We start from the raw sequence: 22,761 nt of genomic DNA on the forward strand, positions 1-22,761 counted from the left end.
GCCTTGCCCTGCTCTGCCCTGCCCTGCCTTGCCCTGCTCTGCCCTGCCCTGTCCTGCATTGCCTTGTCTTGCCCTGCTCTGCCCTGTCCTGCCTTGCCCTGCCCTGCCCTGCCCTGCCCTGTCCTGCCTTGCTCTGCCCTGTCCTGCCTTGCCCTGTCCTGCCTTGCCCTGTCCTGCCTTGCCCTGCTCTGCCCTGCCTTGCCCTGTCCTGCCTTGCCCTGTCCTGCCTTGCCCTGCTCTGCCCTGTCCTGCCTTGCCCTGTCCTGCCTTGCCCTGCTCTGCCCTGTCCTGCCTTGCCCTGTCCTGCCTTGCCCTGCTCTGCCCTGTCCTGCCCTGCCCTGTCCTGCCCTGCCCCTGTCCTGCTCTGTCCTGCCCTGTCCTGCTCTGTCCTGCCCTGTCCTGCTCTGTCCTGCCCTGTCCTGCCCTGTCCTGCCTTGCCCTGCCTTGCGTGTACTTGGAGTACCTTGCCCTGCCCATGTACGTGTACTTGGCGTGCCCTGCCCATGTGCGTGTACTTGGCGTGCCCTGCCCATGTGCGTGTACTTGCCCTGCCTTGCCCTGCCCATGTGCGTGTACTTGGCGTGCCCTGCCCATGTGCGTGTACTTGGCGTGCCCTGCCCATGTGCGTGTACTTGGCGTGCACTGCCCATGTGCGTGTACTTGGCGTGCCCTGCCCATGTGTGTGTACTTGGAGTACCTTGCTTAACTGAACTTGTGTGTGTACGTATTTCCTCCTGTCAGGCTGTTGGTAGATGCCCAGGATGACCCCCATTACCAGAGCTGGTTCAGTAAGGTGCAGGCTGCCCTGAGACACTGCTGTGGTAAAGCACTGAGGCAGGAGCTGGAACACGAAACCCGCCTGGTAACCCTGCTCACGCAGGTGGCTGAGAGGGTCCGTAGAGCTGACAAAAACCGCAGGAAGGTCTGCACTGTTATGTCATCTGTTCACTGTGTACTGTTATGTCATCTGTTCACTGTGCACTGTTATGTCATCTGTTCACTGTGCACTGTTATGTCATCTGTTCACTGTGCACTGTTATGTCATCTGTTCACTGTGTACTGTTATGTCATATGTTCACTGTCAACTAGGAAACACTTCATTCAAGTTTTTATACCACATGATGGACTAAAGGCTTTTGGGTATGCCAGTGGTTCTCAATCCAGGGGTCCCCAGGCGGTACCTGGTCTATCTACAGGGGGTACCTGGTCTATCTACAGGGGGTACCTGGTCTATCTACAGGGGGTAGCTGGTCTATCTACAGGGGGTAGCTGGTCTATCTACAGGGGTACCTGGTCTATCTACAGGGAGTAGCTTGTCTATCTACAGGGGGTACCTGGTCTATCTACAGGGGGTACCTGGTCTATCTACAGGGAGTAGCTGGTCTATCTACAGGGGGTACCTGGTCTATCTACAGGGGGTACCTGTTCTATCTACAGGGGGTACCTGTTCTATCTACAGGGGGTACCTGTTCTATCTACAGGGGGTACCTGTTCTATCTACAGGGGGTACATGTTCTATCTACAGGGGGTACCTGGTCTATCTACAGGGGGTACATGTTCTATCTACAGGGGGTACATTTTCTATCTACAGGGGGTACCTGTTCTATCTACAGGGGGTACCTGGTCAATCTACAGGGGGTAGCTTGTCTATCTACAGGGGGTACCTGGTCTATCTACAGGGGGTACCCGGTCTATCTACAGGTGGTACCTGGTCTATCTACAGGGGTAGCTGGTCTATCTACAGGGGGTACCTGGTCTATCTACAGGGGGTACCTGGCCTATCTGCAGGGGGTACCTGGCCTATCTACAGGGGGTACCTGGTCTATTTACAGGGGTAGCTGGTCTATCTACAGGGGGTACCTGGCCTATCTACAGGGGGTACCTGGTCTATCTACAGGGGGTACCCGGTCTATCTACAGGGGGTACCCGGTCTATCTACAGTGGGTAGCTGGTCTATCTACAGGGGGTACCTGGTCTATCTACAGGGGGTACCTGGTCTATCTACAGGGGGTACCTGGTCTATCTACAGGGGGTACCTGGTCTATCTGGTCTATCTACAGGGGGTACCTGTTCTATCTACAGGGAGTAGCTTGTCTATCTACAGGGGTACCTGGTTCTATCTACAGGGGGTACCTGTTCTATCTACAGGGGGTACATGTTCTATCTACAGGGGGTACCTGTTCCTGTACCTGTTCTATCTACAGGGGTACCTGTTCTATCTACAGGGGTACATGTTCTATCTACAGGGGGTACCTGGTCTATCTACAGGGGGTACATGTTCTATCTACAGGGGGTACCTGTTCTATCTACAGGGGGTACCTGGTCAATCTACAGGGGGTAGCTTGTCTATCTACAGGGGGTACCTGGTCTATCTACAGGGGGTACCCGGTCTATCTACAGGGGGTACCTGGTCTATCTACAGGGGGTACCTGGTCTATCTACAGGGGTAGCAGGTCTATCTACAGGGGGTACCTGGCCTATCTACAGGGGGTACCTGGTCTATCTACAGGGGGTACCCGGTCTATCTACAGGGGGTACCCGGTCTATCTACAGTGGGTAGCTGGTCTATCTACAGGGGGTACCTGGTCTATCTACAGGGGGTACCTGGTCTATCTACAGGGGGTACCTGGTCTATCTACAGGGGGTACCTGGTCTATCTACTGGGGGTACCTGGTCTATCTACAGGGGGTACCTGGTCTATCTACAGGGAGTAGCTTGTCTATCTACAGGGGGTACCTGTTCTATCTACAGGGGGTACCTGGTCTATCTACAGGGGGTACCTGGCCTATCTACAGGGGGTACCTGGTCTATCTACAGGGGGTACCTGGTCAATCTACAGGGGGTACCTGGTCAATCTACAGGGGGTACCTGGTCAATCTACAGGGGGTAGCTTGTCTATCTACAGGGGGTAGCTTGTCTATCTACAGGGGGTACCTGGTCTATCTACAGGGGGTACCCGGTCTATCTACAGGGGGTACCTGGTCTATCTACAGGGGGTACCTGGTCTATCTACAGGGGTAGCAGGTCTATCTACAGTGGGTACCTGTTATATCTACAGGGGGTACCTGGTCTATCTACAGGGGGTACCTGGTCTATCTACAGGGGGTACCTGGTCAATCTACAGGGGGTACCTGGTCTATCTACAGGGGGTACCTGGTCTATCTACAGGGGGTACCTGGCCTATCTGCAGGGGGTACCTGGCCTATCTACAAGGGGTACCTGGTCTATTTACAGGGGTAGCTGGTCTATCTACAGGGGGTAGCTGGGAAGACTCATAAGAACATAGTCCTAATGATCAGTTACATGCGAAAGGGTACTTCGGTGAAGAGCAAAATGTGATTGGTGGTAGCTAGTAACCAGGAACGATGTAGAACAGCAGGTCAATGCTCTGTATAGATGTGGGTATTTATTTAAGTCTTCTATTGTGTTGTGCAGGATGTGTTGAAGAAAGACAAGTGGAAGATTGACAACTTCTTCAAGAACGGGATCAGCTGTCGTCTACCGTTGGACCCTGCTGTCCTCGTGAAGGGAGTTCATTTGGAGGTAAGACAGAGATCTAAGAAAGTCATTTTTCTCCTTTGACACAGGCCACATTTTTATTAAAGGCAGTGTATACAGATGTCATATGTTGAATGGATCCAGATTATCCTAACCCTAATCTTAATCCTAATCTTAATCCTAATCTTAATCCTAGGCCTGTAAATTCTATAAGTCCCACACTGCTCCTCTGGGAATCTCCTTCATCAACACAGATCCTCTGGGCAGGAAAATCTCTGTCATCTGCAAGGTAACTCTCTCTCTCTCAGGCTATTTCAAAAGAAAAGTTTGGGATTTTAGACCTTAAAGATATATGGTTCCTTACCCTGACAGTAGTCTATGAGCCAGGAGAAACTGTAAACCAATTTTGCACTGTTGTCCCGATCTCTCCCATAGATTTTTGTTTAGCGGTGTCTGAAATGAGTTGAAGTTAGTAGTGACTAACTGCTAAGTCTGTATGTGTCCAGACAGGGGGTAACCTGCGGCAGGACATGCTGGTGCTGCAGATCGTGCGTGTGATGGACAAGGTTTGGCTGCAGGAGGGACTGGACATGAGGATGGTTACCTATAGGTGTATCTCTACTGGGCGAGACCAGGGTCAGTAGTTTTAGACACATAGTTATACCAGACTACAGTCTGTGGTAACATATACATACCTAATATATCACCATCTACAGGGTATTCAGAAAGTATTCAGACCCCTTGACTTTTTCCACATTTTGGTACGTTACAGCCTTATTCTAAAATGGATTAAATCTACACACAATACCACATAATGACAAAGCGAAAACAGGTTTTAAGAAATGTTTGCAAATGTTTTTTTTTTTTACCTGAAATATCACATTTACATACTGTAAGTATTCAGACCCTTTCAGTGCTTTGTTGAAGCCCCTTTGTCAGCGATTACAGCCTTGGGTCTTCTTCGGTATGACACTACAAACTTGGCAGATTTTCTCCCGTTCTTCTCTGCAGATCCTCTCAAGCTCTGTCAGGTTGGATGGGGAGCGGCGCTGCACAGCTATTTTCAGGTCTCTCCAGAGACGTTTGATCAGGTTCAAGTTCGGGCTCTGGCTGGGCCACTCAATGACATTCAGAGACTTGTCCTGAAGCCACTCCTGCGTTGTCTTGGCTGTGTACTTAGGGCCGTTGTCCTGTTGGAAGGTGAACCTTCACCCCAGTCTGAGATCGTGAGCGCCCTGGAGCAGGTTATCATCAAGGATCTCTCTGTACTTTGCTCCGTTCATCTTTCCCTCGATCCTGACTAGTCTCCCCGTCCCTGCTGCTGAAAAACATCCCCACAGCATGATGCTGCCACCACCATTCTTCACCGCAGGGATGGTGCCAGGTTTCCTACAAATGTGACACTTGGCATTCAAGCCAAAGAGTTCAATCTTGGTTTCATCAGACCAGAGAACCTTGTTTCTCATGGTCTGAGAGTGCCTTTTGGCAAACTCCAAGTGGGTTGTCATGTGCCTTTTACTGAGGAGTGGCTTCCATGTGGCCACTCTTCCATAAAGCCTGATTGGTGGAGTGCTGCAGAGATGGTTGTCCTTCTGGAAGTTTCTCCCATCTCCACAGAGGAACTCTTTGTCAGAGTGACCATCAGGTTGTTGGTCACCTCCTTGGCCAAGGCCCTTCTCCCCCGATTGCTCAGTTTAGCCGGATGGCCAGCTCTAGGAAGAGCCTTGGTGGTTCCAAACTTCTACCATTTTAAAACTTCTTAGGGACAGTTGTAAATCATGCAGCGCCTTGTGTCACGATCGCAGATTTTAGAGAAACAACAAATGTCGGTACATATAAGTGTCACATATCGGCTGAAAGCTTCCATTCTTGTTAATATAACTGAACTGTCCAATTTACAGTAGCTATTACTGCGAAAAAATTACATGCTATTGTTTGAGGAGAGCTCCTAAAAACAAAACACTTTTTTCACCGCGAGAGGTTTGATAAATTCACCTCTGAAGGTGAAATGTTTTTCTTACATTCTGAAATCTTGCTCTGATTTATCATCCACATCGTCCCAGAGATAACATGAAGTGTCTTTATGTTAGATAAAATTATTTTTCATATCCTAAAAAGGTCCATATAGCATGGACAATCGATTTTTGTATTTTCACTCGTTCAATTTGCAAAGAAAGGAATCTGTGAAAATCTAACCTAAACGTTGTTTCAACCAATCATATCACGTTCGCATGTATTCCTCAGAGATCCTAGAATCTAACCAGACTTCCCTATATCATTAGGGGTGTAGTATATCCACTGTGTTCTTGGGGACCTTCAATGCTGCAGAAATGTTTTGGTACCCCTCCTCAGATCTGTACCTCAACACAATCCCGTATCGGACCTCATGGCTTGGTTTTTGCTCTGACATGCACTGTCAACTGTGGGACCATATATAGACAGGTGTGTGCCTTTCCAAATCATGTCCAATCATTTGATTTGACCACAGACGGACTCCAATCAAATTGTAGAAACATCTTGAGGATGAACAATGGAAACATGATACACCTGAGCTCAATTTCGAGTCTCATAGCAAAGGGTCTGAATACTTATGTAAATAATATATTTACGGTATTTATCTTTAATATGTTTGCAAAAAGTGATAAACTGTTTGCTTTGTCATTATTTTACCTTTATTTAACTAGGCAAGTCAGTTAAGAACAAATTCTTATTTTCAATAACGGACTAGGAACAGTGGGTTAACTGCCTTGTTCAGGGGCAGAACGACAGATTTTTACTTTGTCAGCTCGTGGTTTCGATCTAGCAACCTTTCGGATACTGGCCCAACACTCTAACCACTAGGCTACCTGCCGCACCAATGGGGTATTGTGTGTAGATTGATGAGGAAAACATGTACTTTCATCTATTTTAGAATAAGTGAAGGGGTCTGAATACTTTCCAAATGCACTGTCTGTGTGCCTCTGTATTCAAATGTGTGTGTGTGTGTGTGTGTGTGTGTGTGTGTGTGTGTGTGTGTGTGTGTGTGTGTGTGTGTGTGTGTCTCCCTGTGTGTCTCCCTGTGTGTCTCCGTGTGTGTCTCCGTGTGTGTGTGTCTCCCTGTGTGTCTCCGTGTGTGTCTCTGTGTGTGTCTCCTGTGTGTGTCTCCGTGTGTGTCTCCCTGTGTGTCTCCGTGTGTGTGTGTCTCCCTGTGTGTCTCCGTGTGTGTCTCCGTGTGTGTGTGTGTGTGTCTCCATGTGTGTCTCTGTGTGTGTCTCCGTGTGTGTCTCCGTGTGTGTGTGTCTCCCTGTGTGTCTCCGTGTGTGTGTGTCTCCCTGTGTGTCTCTGTGTGTGTCTCCGTGTGTGTCTCCGTGTGTGTGTGTGTGCTCAGGTCTGGTGGAGGTGGTGCCAGAGGCAGTGACCCTGGGTAAGATCCAGCAGGAGTGGGGTCTGGGTGGGGCGCTGAGAGAGGACACCCTGGAGAAGTGGTTTCACATGTGGAACAAGACTGAGGAGGATTATGAGGAGGTGAACATACATGTATAAACACTAGTCTGGTGTTCAGGAAGTGTATATTGGGTAGCAGCTTGTGCCAAACCTTTGACCTTGCAGTTGTGGGGTCAGAGACAGTAAATATAAAATAATGTAACTGGTTTAAACTAAGATGCAGTAGATTTCCTCTGGATTTGGCCTCTATACTCCACATTCCTTTGAAAATAAAAATAAAAATAGTAGATTATTGGACCAAAAAACGTGACTCAAGAAGAACATCTTTCTATTGTCCATATTGATGTCTTTCCAAGGAATACATAAAAGTCTACAGTGTATTATGACCACAGACAGGAGCTGAGAGAGAATATTCTCCTGTATCTCCTACACAGGCTGTTATGTATTTCCTCCTGTACTGACTGGTGTTGTTGTTGTTGTTGTTGTTGTTGTCGTGATACAGACAGGAGCTGAGAGAGAATATTCTCCTGTATCTCCTACACAGGCTGTTATGTATTTCCTCCTGTGCTGACTGGTGTTGTTGTTGTTGTTGTTGTTGTTGTTGTTGTTGTCGTGATACAGACAGGAGCTGAGAGAGAATATTCTCCTGTATCTCCTACACAGGCTGTTATGTATTTCCTCCTGTACTGACTGGTGTTGTTGTTGTTGTTGTTGTTGTTGTCGTGATACAGACAGGAGCTGAGAGAGAATATTCTCCTGTATCTCCTACACAGGCTGTTATGTATTTCCTCCTGTGCTGACTGGTGTTGTTGAGGTGGTTGTTGTTGTTGTTGTTGTTGTTGTCGTCGTGATACAGACAGTTCTGCTACAGTAAGGGAAGTAACCCTGCAGCAACAGGAAATGTGATGTGGATTATAAGTAATGGACACTTGTTTTTGTAGGGGTTGATCTTAAAAAATAAAAATAAACGTTTTTTTACGACAAATAAAGTCTGACATTTTAACCTCCTACGGGAGTCGGTGTCCCTACGGGAGTCGGTGTCCCTACGGGAGTCGGTGTCCCTACGGGAGTCGATGTCCCTACGGGAGTCGGTGTCCCTACGGGAGTCGGTGTCCCTACGGGAGTCGGTGTCCCTACGGGAGTCGATGTCCCTACGGGAGTCGGTGTCCCTACGGGAGTCGGTGTCCCTACGGGAGTCGATGTCCCTACGGGAGTCGGTGTCCCTACGGGAGTCGGTGTCCCTACGGGAGTCGATGTCCCTACGGGAGTCGGTGTCCCTACGGGAGTCGGTGTCCCTACGGGAGTCGATGTCCCTACGGGAGTCGGTGTCCCTACGGGAGTCGATGTCCCTACGGGAGTCGATGTTCCTACGGGAGTCGGTGTCCCTACGGGAGTCGGTGTCCCTACGGGAGTCGGTGTCCCCACATCGGGACGGTTGAGCTAACGTGTGCTAATGTGATTAGCATGACGTTGTAAGTAAACAGCAAACTTTCCAGGACATAGACATGTCTTATATGTTATTATATACTTTACTGTCCAATTTACAGTAGCTATTACAGTGAAATAAATACCATGCTATTGTTTTGAGGAGACATCAACAACAAAACACTTATATCACAGCAACTGGATTAATACATTCACCTCTGAAGGTAAATAATGTACTTACATTCAGTCATCTTGCTCTGATTTGTCATCCTGAGGGTCTCAGAGATAAAAATGTAGCATCGTTTTGTTTGATCAAATACATTTTTAGAATCCTTTTTAAATCTTGAATACACTACAAGGTTGCATTTCCTGCTGTGCAGGAAAGTTCTCATCAACAAAAGAGTGATCAAATGAAGATCCTACATCTGTAGACTATTCTCCTGTATCTCCCCATCCAGGCTGTGATGAATTTCCTCCACTCCTGTGCTGGCTGGTGTGTAGCGACCTTCATCCTGGGCATCTGTGACCGCCACAACGACAACATCATGTTGAAACACAGCGGTCATATGTTCCACATCGACTTCGGCAAGATTATGGGCAATGCACAGAAGTTCGCCAGCATCAAAAGGCAAGTCCCAGAAGACACTATAACCATGACTGAAGTCCCCACCGCTGAATGCCAAATCAACCCCTGTAGATCTGAAAGGAGTGGATATGTGTCAGGGGTGCGTAATGTCCTACTGGCTTCACCTTGCCTTCTGATAGGCTGGCTGGAATTTCCCCATATTTCTTACACCTATCCAATCCCTTCAGATCTACTGGTGTGCGTATGGAGGAGGGACATTGGATCTTTACAGGAGTACTTAAATAAAGGAGGTGCATTCTGTTTACTCCCCTGTGTGAGGAGGTCCAATCTATTTACTCCCCTGTGTGAGGAGGTCCAATCTATTTACTCCCCTGTGTGAGGAGGTCCAATCTATTTACTCCCCTGTGTGAGGAGGTCCAATCTATTTAATCCCCTGTGTGAGGAGGTGCATTCTATTTAATCCCCTGTGTGAGGAGGTGCATTCTATTTACTCCCCTGTGTGAGGAGGTCCAATCTATTTAATCCCCTCTGTGAGGAGGTGCATTCTATTTAATTCCCTGTGTGAGGAGGTGCATTCTATTTAATCCCCTGTGTGAGGAGGTGCATTCTATTTAATCCCCTGTGTGAGGAGGTCCAATCTATTTACTCCCCTGTGTGAGGAGGTGCATTCTATTAACTCCCCTGTGTGAGGAGGTCCAATCTATTTAATCCCCTCTGTGAGGAGGTGAATTCTATTTAATCCCCTGTGTGAGGAGGTCCAATCTATCTAATCCCCTGTGTGAGGAGGTGCATTCTATTTAATTCCCTGTGTGAGGAGTGCATTCTATTTAATCCCCTGTGTGAGGAGGTGCATTCTATTTAATCCCTGTGTGAGGAGGTGCATTCTATTTACTCCCCTGTGTGAGGAGGTGCATTCTATTTACTCCCCTGTGTGAGGAGGTGCATTCTATTTAATCCCCTGTGTGAGGAGGTGCATTCTATTTAATCCCCTGTGTGAGGAGGTGCATTCTATTTAATCCCCTGTGTGAGGAGGTCCAATCTATTTACTCCCCTGTGTGAGGAGGTGCATTCTATTAACTCCCCTGTGTGAGGAGGTCCAATCTATTTAATCCCCTCTGTGAGGAGGTGAATTCTATTTAATCCCCTGTGTGAGGAGGTCCAATCTATCTAATCCCCTGTGTGAGGAGGTGCATTCTATTTAATTCCCTGTGTGAGGAGGTGCATTCTATTTAATCCCCTGTGTGAGGAGGTGCATTCTATTTAATCCCCTGTGTGAGGAGGTGCATTCTATTTAATCCCCTGTGTGAGGAGGTGCATTCTATTTAATCCCCTGTGTGAGGAGGTCCATTCTATTTACTCCCCTGTGTGAGGAGGTGCATAATATTTACTCCCCTGTGTGAGGAGGTGCATAATATTTACTCCCCTGTGTGAGGAGGTCCAATCTATCTACTCCCCTGTGTGAGGAGGTCCAATCTATCTACTCCCCTGTGTGAGGAGGGGAGTATATTATATATTTTTAAATATATATGTTTAACATTAAATGCATTATGAAATAATGTCATTAAAATTATTGCAGAGCTTTTTAAATGGAAATTCCAAAGACAAAAAAAATAGTGAACTTTCAATTTCTAAAACATTGAAAATATTCCATTGTCTCTGTCAGGTCCACATCGCTGTCTCCGTCAGGTCCACATCGCTGTCTCCGTCAGGTCCACATCGCTGTCGCCGTCAGGTCCACATCGCTGTCTCCGTCAGGTCCACATCGCTGTCTCCGTCAGGTCCACATCGCTGTCTCCGTCAGGTCCACATCGTCTCCGTCAGGTCCACATCGCTGTCTCCGTCAGGTCCACATAGTCTCTGTCAGGTCCACATCGCTGTCTCCGTCAGGTCCACATCGCTGTCTCCGTCAGGTCCACATCACTGTCTCCGTCAGGTCCACATCACTGTCTCCGTCAGGTCCACATCACTGTCTCCGTCAGGTCCACATCGTCTCCGTCAGGTCCACATCGTCTCCGTCAGGTCCACATCGTCTCCGTCAGGTCCACATCGCTGTCTCCGTCAGGTCCACATCGCTGTCTCCGTCAGGTCCACATCGCTGTCTCCGTCAGGTCCACATCGCTGTCTCCGTCAGGTCCACATCGCTGTCTCCGTCAGGTCCACATCGCTGTCGCCGTCAGGTCCACATCGTCTCCGTCAGGTCCACATCGCTGTCTCCGTCAGGTCCACATCGCTGTCTCCGGCAGGTCCACATCGTCTCCGTCAGGTCCACATCGCTGTCGCCGTCAGGTCCACATCGTCTCCGTCAGGTCCGCATCGTCTCCGTCAGGTCCACATCGCTGTCTCCGTCAGGTCCACATCGTCTCCGTCAGGTCCACATCGTCTCCGCCAGGTCCACATCGCTGTCTCCGTCAGGTCCACATCGCTGTCTCCGTCAGGTCCACATCGCTGTCTCCGTCAGGTCCACATCGTCTCCGCCAGGTCCACATCGTCTCCGTCAGGTCCACATCGTCTCCGTCAGGTCCACATCGCTGTCTCCGTCAGGTCCACATCGCTGTCTCCGTCAGGTCCACATCATCTCCGTCAGGTCCACATCGTCTCCATCAGGTCCACATCGCTGTCTCCGTCAGGTCCACATCGATGTCTCCGTCAGGTACACATCGTCTCCGTCAGGTCCACATCGCTGTCTCCGTCAGGTCCACATCGTCTCCGTCAGGTCCACATCGCTGTCTCCGTCAGGTCCACATCGCTGTCTCCGTCAGGTCCACATCGTCTGCGTCAGGTCCACATCGTCTCCGTCAGGTCCACATCGCTGTCTCCGTCAGGTCCACATCGCTGTCTCCGGCAGGTCCACATCGCTGTCTCCGTCAGGTCCACATCGCTGTCTCCGTCAGGTCCACATCGCTGTCTCCGTCAGGTCCACATCGTCTCCGTCAGGTCCACATCGCTGTCTCCGTCAGGTCCACATCGCTGTCTCCGTCAGGTCCACATCGCTGTCTCCGTCAGGTCCACATCGTCTCCGTCAGGTCCACATCAACTCCGTCAGGTCCACATCGTCTCCGTCAGGTCCACATCGCTGTCTCCGTCAGGTCCACATCGCTGTCTCCGTCAGGTCCACATCGTCTCCGTCAGGTCCACATCGCTGTCTCCGTCAGGTCCACATCGCTGTCTCCGTCAGGTCCACATCGTCTCCGTCAGGTCCACATCGTCTCCGTCAGGTCCACATCGCTGTCTCCGTCAGGTCCACATCGCTGTCTCCGTCAGGTCCCATCGCTGTCTCCGGAATCGTCTCCGTCAGGTCCACATCGCTGTCGCCGTCAGGTCCACATCGTCTCCGTCAGGTCCGCATCGTCTCCGTCAGGTCCACATCGCTGTCTCCGTCAGGTCCACATCGTCTCCGTCAGGTCCACATCGCTGTCTCCGTCAGGTCCACATCGTCTCCGTCAGGTCCACATCGCTGTCTCCGTCAGGTCCACATCGCTGTCTCCGTCAGGTCCACATCGCTGTCTCCGTCAGGTAACGTCTCCGCCAGGTCCACATCGTCTCCGTCAGGTCCACATCGTCTCCGTCAGGAATCGCTGTCTCCGTCAGGTCACATCATCTCCGTCAGGTCCACATCGTCTCCGTCGCTGTCTCCGTCAGGTCCACATCTCGCCGTCAGGTCCCATCGCTGTCTCCGTCAGGTCCACTGTCGCTGTCTCCGTCAGGTCCACACGCTGTCTCCGTCAGGTCCACATCGTCTCCGTCAGGTCCACATCGCTGTCTCCGTCAGGTCCCATCGCTGTCTCCGTCAGGTCCACATCGTCTCGTCAGGTCCACATCGTCTCCGTCAGGTCCACATCGCTGTCTCCGTCAGGTCCACTCGCTGTCTCCGGCAGGTCCAGCGTTGTCTCCGCCAGGTCCACATCGCTGTCTCCGTCAGGTCCACATCGTCTCCGCCAGGTCCACATCGTCTCCGTCTGTCTCCGTCAGGTCCAAATCAGGTCCACATCATCTCCGTCAACATCGTCTTCAGGTACATCGCTGTCTTATCCACATAGTCGCCGTCAGGTCCACATCGCTGTCTCCGTCAGGTCCACACGCTGTCTCCGTCAGGTCCACATCGCTGTCTCCGTCAGGTCCACACGTCTCCGTCAGGTCCACATGCAGCTGTCTCCGTCAGGTCCACATCGTCTGCGTCAGGTCCACATCGTCTCCGTCAGTCCCAGCTGTCTCCGTCAGGTCCACATCGCTGTCTCCGGCAGGTCCACATCGCTGTCTCCGTCAGGTCCACATCGCTGTCTCCGTCAGGTCCACATCGCTGTCTCCGTCAGGTCCACATCGTCTCCGTCAGGTCCACATCGCTGTCTCCGTCAGGTCCACATCGCTGTCTCCGTCAGGAGAAAAATGACTCTGAAATAATCAAATGTTTCAATTGTGTATATTACTTCGTTTTTATTATTTTTCTTTCTGTAAAAGTCATCTCTGATCAGACAGTAGGAGTCAGCCAGACCATCTAACGTTATGTCTCTCCATACTGAACTGTCTGTCATCACCTCATCTCTGATCAGACAGTAGCAGTCAGCCAGACCATCTAACGTTATGTCTCTCCGTACTGTGCTGTCTGTCGTCATCACCTCATCTCTGATCAGACAGTAGCAGTCAGCCCCACCATCTAGCGTTATGTCTCTCTGTACTGTCTGTCGTCATCACCTCATCTCTGATCAGACAGTAGCAGTCAGCCAGACCATCTAATGTTATGTCTCTCCATACTGTCTGTCGTCATCAAATCAAATCAAATTTATTTATATAGCCCTTTGTACATCAGCTGATATCTCAAAGTGCTGTACAGAAACCCAGCCTAAAACCCCAAACAGCAAACAATGCAGGTGTAAAAGCACGGTGGCTAGGAAAAACTCCCTAGAAAGGCCAAAACCTAGGAAGAAACCTAGAGAGGAACCAGGCTATGTGGGGTGGCCAGTCCTCTTCTGGCTGTGCCGGGTAGAGATTATAACAGAACATGACCAAGATGTTCAAATGTTCATAAATGACCAGCATGGTCGAATAATAGTAGGGCAGAACAGTTGAAACTGGAGCAGCAGCACAGTCAGGTGGACTGGGGACAGCAAGGAGTCATCATGTCAGGTAGTCCTGGGGCACGGTCCAGGGCTCAGGTCCTCCGAGAGAAAGAAAGAGAGAATTAGAGAGAGCATATGTGGGGTGGCCAGTCCTCTTCTGGCTATGCCGGGTGGAGATTATAACAGAACGTGGCCAAGATGTTCAAATGTTCATAAATGACCAGCATGGTTGAATAATAGTAGGGCAGAACAGTTGAAACTGGAGCAGCAGCATGGCCAGGTGGACTGGGGACAGCAAGGAGTCATCATGTCAGGTAGTCCTGGGGCATGGTCCTAGGGCTCAGGTCCTCCGAGAGAGAGAAAGAAAGAGAGAAGGAGAGAATTAGAGAACGCACACTTAGATTCACACAGGACACCGAATAGGACAGGAGAAGTACTCCAGATATAATATAATAGTACTCCATGATCATCTGATCTTTTATCACCCCAGTGTTAATCTGCAAAATTGTATTATTCGCCTACCTCCTCATGCCTTTTGCACACATTGTATATAGACTGCCCATTTTTTTTTCTACTGTGTTATTGACTTGTTAATTGTTTACTCCATGTGTAACTCTGTGTTGTCTGTTCACACTGCTATGCTTTATCTTGGCCAGGTCGCAGTTGCAAATGAGAACTTGTTCTCAACTAGCCTACCTGGTTAAATAAAGGTGAAATAAAAAAATAAATAAATAAAAATAACAAACTGACCCCAGCCCCCCGACACATAAACTACTGCAGCATAAATACTGGAGGCTGAGACAGGAGGGGTCAGGAGACACTGTGGCCCCATCCGAGGACACCCCCGGACAGGGCCAAACAGGAAGGATATATCATATATATATATCATCACCTCATCTCTGATCAGACAGTAGCAGTCAGCCCCACCATCTAATGTTATGTCTCTCCGTACTGTCTGTCGTCATCACCTCATCTCTGATCAGACAGTAGCAGTCAGCCAGACCATCTAACGTTATGTCTCTCCGTACCGTCTGTCGTCATCACCTCATCTCTGATCGGACAGTAGCAGTCAGCCAGACCATCTAACGTTATGTCTCTCCATACTGTGCTGTCTGTCGACATCACCTCATCTCTGATCAGACAGTAGGAGTCAGCCAGACCATCTAACGTTATGTCTCTCCATACTGTCTGTCGTCATCACCTCATCTCTGATCAGACAGTAGGAGTCAGCCAGACCATCTAACGTTATGTCTCTCCATACTGTCTGTCGTCATCACCTCATCTCTGATCAGACAGTAGCAGCCAGCCAGACCATCTAACGTTATGTCTCTCCATACTGAACTGTCTGTCATCACCTCATCTCTGATCAGACAGTAGCAGCCAGCCAGACCATCTAACGTTATGTCTCTCCATACTGTGCTGTCTGTCGTCATCCTATTTAGCCAGCCTGCCTAAATATGCTGCAGAGCTGTCTGACAACACATTTGTAGATTTCACGTGAACTATCTCTGTCTCTCTCGTCATCGTGTTGTGTACATTCCTCTCTCATGCGGTCTGTGTGTATCTGTCCAGAGATAGTATATATAATGAGGAGATGCTCATGTCTCCGCCCTAACAATGGGAGTCGTTGTCCCAAAGCCGGGAAGGCAGGCAACAAGTTTAGGTCCAATAAGACAATAGAAATGCATTGGGATTATTTTGGACAAGATTCTGTCGAGAGTGAAACTTCTCGATTAGCCTCTTTATCTCTGACATGTCCGAGACGGGGGGGGGGGGGGGGGGGGGCGGTGCAATGGATTATGGTCATCGTAGTGAATTAATGTTTCTGCTCTATGAACTATGTTGAATATTTGTTTTATGGAAACTACACCTCCCTTCAGCCCAGCGTCCCACAAAGGTCTAGAGTTGATTTCTCTCGTGGATAATTGGATTTCTCACAAATAAATAAATAAATAAATGTAATTCAAGTAATTTAACTGATGTCGGCCAATTCGTTGTTTAATAACCCCCCAAAAAGTGTTGGTCAATCGCTCAGCACTACCAACTAAGGTATCTACCGACACCCCTCTTCTCTGTGATGGTAGGGACCGGACGCCATTCATCTTCACCTCAGAGATGCAACACTTCATCACCGGCGGGGGTCAGAAACCCCAGAGGTTTCATCGTTTCGTAGAGCTCTGCTGTGAAGCCTACAACAGCATCCGACGACGCACCGCCCTGGTGCTCAGCCTACTGCAGCTGGTCAGTATACCTCTTAATAACACCTTGGTAACACCTTACGAAGCATTATGACAGACTTATGACCACTGCAGTGCTCAGCCTACTGCAGCTGGTCAGTATACCTCTTAATAACACCTTGGTAACACCTTACGAAGCATTACGACAGACTTATGACCACCCTGGTGCTCAGCCTACTGCAGCTGGTCAGTATACCTCTTAAATAACACCTTGGTAACACCTTACGAAGCATTATGACAGACTTATGACCACCCTGGTGCTCAGCCTACTGCAGCTGGTCAGTATACCCCTTAATAACACCTTGGTAACACCTTAGGAAGCATTATGACAGACTTATGACCACCCTGGTGCTCAGCCTACTGCAGCTGGTCAGTATACCTCTTAATAACATCTTGGTAACACCTTACGAAGCATTATGACAGGCTTATGACCACCCTGGTGCTCAGCCTACTGCAACTGGTCAGTATACCTCTTAATAACACCTTACGAAGCATTATGACAGGCTTATGACCACTGCGGTGCTCAGCCTACTGCAGCTGGTCAGTATACCTCTTAAATAACACCTTGGTAACACCTTACGAAGCATTATGACAGACTTATGACCACCCTGGTGCTCAGCCTACTGCAGCTGGTCAGTATACCTCTTAAATAACACCTTAATAACACCTTACGAAGCATTATGACAGGCTTATGACCACTGCGGTGCTCAGCCTACTGCAGCTGGTCAGTATACCTCTAACTACTTACTAACTAACAAACTCCAATTCTACTTATGAAAAAAAAAAACTTAGTAACACTTTATGAAGCATTATAACAGACTTATGACCACCCTGGTGCTCAGCCTTCTGCAGCTGGTCAGTATACCCCTTAATAACACCTTGGTAACACCTTACGAAGCATTATGACATGCTTATGACATCGTCGTGAAGGTGTGTTACATTGTAGAATGATTGAATGCGTGCCTGTGGGTGTAGATGCTGGGTGCAGGTATGCCGGAGCTGAATGACATCCAGGACCTGCAGTATGTTCAGAACAACCTGAAACCTCAGAACTCTAAGATGGAGGCCACGTCCTACTTCACCAAGTAATATGACTCTGATACTGCCTCTCCTCTTTCCGTCTGGAAAACACACTCGTGCTGTTACTAATATTACAACGGACTCCTCTTTCCGTCTCTCTCTGGGTTCTTTCCTTTTAATGTCTATATAAACCTAAAAACTACAGGGTTTCTTTGCCAGTCCATCCGTCCAGCTACTGCTCCTCTCTGTTCATCGTATATGCACAGTCACTTTAACCATATCTACCTACATGTACATACTACCTCAATCAGCCTGACTAACCGGTGTCTGTACGTAGCCTGGCTACTTTTATAGCCTCTCTACTGTATATAGCCTCTCTACTGTCTGTAGCCTCACTACTGTATATAGCCTGGCTACTTTTATAGCCTCTCTACTGTCTATAGCCTCTCTACTGTCTGTAGCCTCTCTACTGTCTGTAGCCTCACTACTGTCTATAGCCTCTCTACTGTATATAGCCTGGCTACTTTTATAGCCTCTCTACTGTATATAACCTCTCTACTGTCTATAGCCTCTCTACTGTATATAGCCTCTCTACTGTATATAGCCTCTCTACTGTATATAGCCTCTACTGTATATAACCTCTCTACTGTATATAGCCTCTCTGCTGTATATAGCCCCTCTACTGTCTATAGCCTCTCTACTGTATATATCCTCTCTACTGTATATAGCCTCTCTACTGTATATAGCCTCTCTACTGTATATAGCCTCACTACTGTATATAACCTCTCTACTGTATATAGCCTCTCTACTGTATATAGCCTCTCTACTGTATATAGCCCCTCTACTGTATATAGCCCCTCTACTGTATATAGCCTCTACTGTATATAACCTCACTACTGTATATAGCCTCTCTACTGTATATAGCCTCGCTACTGTATATAGCCTCTCTACTGTATATAGCCTCTCTACTGTATATAGCCTCGCTACTTTTATAGCATCTCTACTGTATATAGCATCTCTACTGTATATAGCATCTCTACTGTATATAGCCTCTCTACTGTATATAACCTCACTACTGTATATAGCCTCTCTACTGTATATAACCTCACTACTGTATATAGCCTCTCTACTGCATATAGTCTTGCTACTGTATATAACCTCACTACTCTCTATAGCCTCTCTACTGTCTATAGCCTCACTACTGTATATAGCCTCTCTACTGTATATAGCCTCTCTACTGTATATAACCTCACTACTCTCTATAGCCTCTCTTCTGTATTTAGCCTCTCTACTGTATATAGCCTCTCTACTGTATTTAGCCTCTCTACTGTATATAGCCTCTCTACTGTATTTAGCCTCTCTACTGTATATAGCCTCTCTGCTGTATATAGCCCCTCTACTGTCTATAGCCTCTCTACTGTATATAGCCTCTCTACTGTATATAGCCTCTCTACTATATATAGCCTCTCTACTGTATATAACCTCTCTACTGTATATAGCCTCACTACTGTATATAACCTCTCTACTGTCTATAGCCTCTCTACTGTATATAGCCTCTCTACTGTCTATAGCCTCTCTACTGTATATAGCCTCTCTACTGTATATAGCCTCTCTACTATATATAGCCTCTCTACTGTATATAACCTCTCTACTGTATATAGCCTCACTACTGTATATAACCTCTCTACTGTCTATAGCCTCTCTACTGTCTATAGCCTCTCTACTGTATTTAGCCTCTCTACTGTATATAGCCTCTCTACTGTATATAGCCTCTCTACTGTATATGGCCTCTCTACTGTATATAGCCTCTCTACTGTATATAGCCTCTCTACTGTCTATAGCCTCTCTACTGTCTATAGCCTCTCTACTGTATATAGCCTCTCTACTGTATATAGCCTCTCTACTGTATATAGCCTCTCTACTGTATATAGCCTCTCTACTGTCTATAGCCTCGCTACTTTTATACTTATCTATTGTTCACCTAATACCTTTTTTGCACTATTGGTTAGAGCCTGTAAGTAAGCATTTCACTGTTGTGTTCGGCGCACGTGAGAAATAAACTTTGATTTGATTTGTACTTCCGTCTTGCAGGAAGATCAAGGAGAGCATGGGCAGTTTCCCAGTCAAGCTCAACTTCCTGATCCACACCATGGTCCAGTCCTCTGGGAAGAAGCTGGCGCCACCCAGCCCTTCTCAGAACACCTCCCCCAACACCAACATCCAGGAAGCTGTCATACAGAAGTACACTGTGAAGGGCAAGGATGTGGTGAGTGTCTCTGACCCCTGTGAAAGACAAGGATGTGGTGAGTGTCTCTGACCCCTGTGAAGGACAAGGATGTGGTGAGTGTCTCTGACCCCTGTGAAAGACAAGGATGTGGTGAGTGTCTCTGACCCCTGTGAAAGACAAGGATGTGGTGAGTGTCTCTGACCCCTGTGAAAGACAAGGATGTGGTGAGTGTCTCTGACCCCTGTGAAGGACAAGGATGTGGTGAGTGTCTCTGCCCCCCCCCCTCCCCGTGAAGGACAAGGATGTGGTGAGTGTCTCTGACCCCTGTGAAAGACAAGGATGTGGTGAGTGTCTCTGACCCCTGTGAAAGACAAGGATGTGGTGAGTGTCCCGTGAAGGACAAGGATGTGGTGAGTGTCTCTGCCCCCAGTGAAGAACAAGGATGTGGTGAGTGTCTCTGACCCCTGTGAAAGACAAGGATGTGGTGAGTGTCTCTGACACTGGGTTGTGGGTTGTCTGTCTGGAGGGTAGGAGATGGGTTGTCTGTCTGGTGGGTAGGAGATGGGTTGTCTGTCTGGAGGGTAGGAGATGGGTTGTCTGTCTGGTGGGTAGGAGATGGGTTGTCTGTCTGGTGGGTAGGAGATGGGTTGTCTGTCTGGTGGGTAGGAGATGGGTTGTCTGTCTGGTGGGTAGGAGATGGGTTGTCCGTCTACGTGGAACCCAAAATGGTTCTACCTGGAACCAAAACAAATTATACCTGGAACCATAAAGGGTGCTAATATCAGGACAATCCAATAACCTTTTTTCTAAAAGTGTAGTATGTTCATGCAGTGACTCCTAAAATCCCTTTCACAAGTGTAATTACGAGGGAGATAACGTGATAATGATACGATATGTGATAAAAGATAATTACTTCTGTCGATGTCAAAGTGCTCCCGGGGCAGTTTAAAGTGTATACTTCATTGTGTCTCCGGGAAGACTTTTGACGATGTGTAATTTCAGACGTACGAGTTGAGGGTGACCATTGAAGACGGCTATCTGATCAGCGAGAAGACATTCGGTCAGTTTGAGCTGATCCACAAAGAGCTGAAGAAACACTTCATGGAGTCTACTCTCCCACAGTGAGTCTGAGCTACTATACTGTTGAGTTACACCGTCTACTCGCTCCTTGACACACATAGGTATGTCCCATTTCATGTGAATTACATTCATTCAAATTGAATTCCTATTTATTCATGCTCTTTTCATTATTGGGGTAGATTCCCCAAATGGTTCCAGATGTCGTTCACTCCAGGCAGAAAAATGTCCCTGCTGAATAAATATCTGAAGGAACTGTTCGAAGGACCATGTAAAGGCGTACGTTCTAGTCCTCCTTCTCCTCTTCCTCCTCTTCTTCTTCCTCCTCTTCTTCTTCTTCTTCTTCATCTTCTTCTTTATCTTCTTCTTTATCTTCTACTTTATCTTCTTCTTCATCTTCATCTTCTTCTTCATCTTCTTCTTTATCTTCTACTTTATCTTCTTCTTCATCTTCTTCTTCATCTTCTTCTTCATCTTCTTCTTTATCTTCTACTTCATCTTCTTCTTTATCTTCATCTTCTTCTTTATCTTCTACTTCATCATCTTCATCTTCTTCTTTATCTTCTACTTCATCTTCTTCTTTATCTTCTACTTCATCTTCTTCTTTATCTTCATCTTCTTCGTCTTCGTCTTCTTATTCTAGTTACGGAAAAGACTGTCATTGTTTGATCTCCACAGTTCGAATCCCATGAACTGAACCCGTGGTCTAAAGCATATTTAATTGTGCCGTCGACAGAATGAGTTTGTGTGCTGTTTGTTTCTGGATGGACCCAAGACCAGGACTCCCAACTGTGTGAAATCAGACAGAGGTAATGTTTCTTTATGCACCACTCCTTTACGAGCGGCAGGTAGTCTAGCATTGAGCCAGTAACCAGTTACCAAAAGGTTTCTGGTTCGAATCCCCGAGCCGACTACTCAACCCTAATTGCTTCCTATAAGTCGCTGTAGAGAAGAGCTGCCGATGTGCCCTTGAGCAAGGCACGCAACCCTAATTGCTCCTATAAGTCGCTCTAGAGAAGACCTAAATGACTCAAATGTCAAATGTTACACTTCTTTATGTTTGAAATCTACCAATTGATTACCTAAAATGACAGGGTAACATCATTTTGCAAGGGTTTGGGGTGGGGGGCTGTGTGTTCAATGAGGAACTTTCTGGACAATATTTCTGTCCATTTAGGCTGGGGAACCTTTTTGTCTCAAGAGCACCCCTAGAGGAAAATGTTACGTATCGTATCTTATCTGTTGTGTTGCCAGACGGTGGACCCCAGATTCAACTCTACATTTCCTACAACGACCACAAGCTCTCTGTCCTGGTCAAACACCTCAAGAACATTGTGAGTCGTGTTCTTTACTTCTTCTTCCTCTTCATCTTTATCTTCTTCTTCTTCATCTTCTTCTTTATCTTCTTTTCCTTCTTTATCTTCATCTTCCTCTTTATCTTCATCTTCCTCTTTATCTTCATCTTCTCTTCTTTTAATCTTCATCTCCTTTAACTTCTTCTTTATCTTCCTCTATCTTCTTCTTCATCTTCTTCTTTATTTTCTTCTTCTCCTTCTTCTCCTCCTCCTTCTTCTTCCTCTTCATCTCCTTCTTTATCTTCTTCTCCTTCTTTATCTTCATTTTCTTCTCCTTCTTCTTTATCTTCTTCTTCACCACTAACTGTTGTACTTGTCTCTCTGCTCCAATACATCAGAAGTTGGCCAATGGTTCGTGTCCAGATGCCTATGTGGTCACCAGGCTGAAGCCAGACCCCCTCAAAAGATCCAAAAGGAAGACCAAGGTGGTCCGTAACAACCACAACCCTACCTTCAATGAACTGGTACATTATTATTTATTTTACCTTTCTTTAACTAGGCAAATCAGTTAAGAACAAATTCCTATTTTTACCATGATGGTCTACCCCGGCCAAACCCGGACGATGCTGGACCAATTGTGCACCGCCCTATGGGACTCCCGATCACGGCCGGGGTTGTGATACAGCCCGGGATCGAACCAGGGTCTGTAGGGTCTTGGACCGCAGTGCCACACATAAAGTTAGGTTTCCTTGTTGAGAAACTCTAAATGTATGTATGCCCGTGAGAACAGGGGAGAAGGAATATTCAACTGTCACTTTAGCAGTGTGAGCAGCACGTTATCTAAAATTATGCCTCAACATGGCTTCAATTATGAAACAGTCAAACATACTTTAGTCTGATGTTTTCAATAGCTAGAATT

The 22,761-nt window shown here is 47.6% G+C and overlaps 1 protein-coding gene across 1 annotated transcript in view; it reads left to right on the forward strand.

The window, feature by feature from the left end:
- pik3c2g (phosphatidylinositol-4-phosphate 3-kinase catalytic subunit type 2 gamma) overlaps positions 1 to 22,761 on the forward strand; it is a 54,287-nt gene that overhangs the window by 27,042 nt on the left and 4,484 nt on the right. The window contains exons 20-33 of the mRNA XM_065022292.1: positions 742 to 922; positions 3,436 to 3,543; positions 3,695 to 3,787; positions 4,005 to 4,134; positions 6,866 to 7,002; positions 8,805 to 8,974; positions 16,071 to 16,227; positions 17,199 to 17,308; positions 19,335 to 19,509; positions 20,473 to 20,591; positions 20,730 to 20,826; positions 21,284 to 21,356; positions 21,802 to 21,881; positions 22,241 to 22,366. Coding sequence (XP_064878364.1) covers positions 742 to 922; positions 3,436 to 3,543; positions 3,695 to 3,787; positions 4,005 to 4,134; positions 6,866 to 7,002; positions 8,805 to 8,974; positions 16,071 to 16,227; positions 17,199 to 17,308; positions 19,335 to 19,509; positions 20,473 to 20,591; positions 20,730 to 20,826; positions 21,284 to 21,356; positions 21,802 to 21,881; positions 22,241 to 22,366 — 1,756 coding nt within the window. The remainder of the gene's footprint in view (positions 1 to 741; positions 923 to 3,435; positions 3,544 to 3,694; positions 3,788 to 4,004; positions 4,135 to 6,865; positions 7,003 to 8,804; positions 8,975 to 16,070; positions 16,228 to 17,198; positions 17,309 to 19,334; positions 19,510 to 20,472; positions 20,592 to 20,729; positions 20,827 to 21,283; positions 21,357 to 21,801; positions 21,882 to 22,240; positions 22,367 to 22,761) is intronic.

Source organism: Oncorhynchus nerka, linkage group LG9a (assembly GCF_034236695.1).
Source record: "Oncorhynchus nerka isolate Pitt River linkage group LG9a, Oner_Uvic_2.0, whole genome shotgun sequence".
Lineage (NCBI taxonomy): Eukaryota > Metazoa > Chordata > Actinopteri > Salmoniformes > Salmonidae > Oncorhynchus > Oncorhynchus nerka.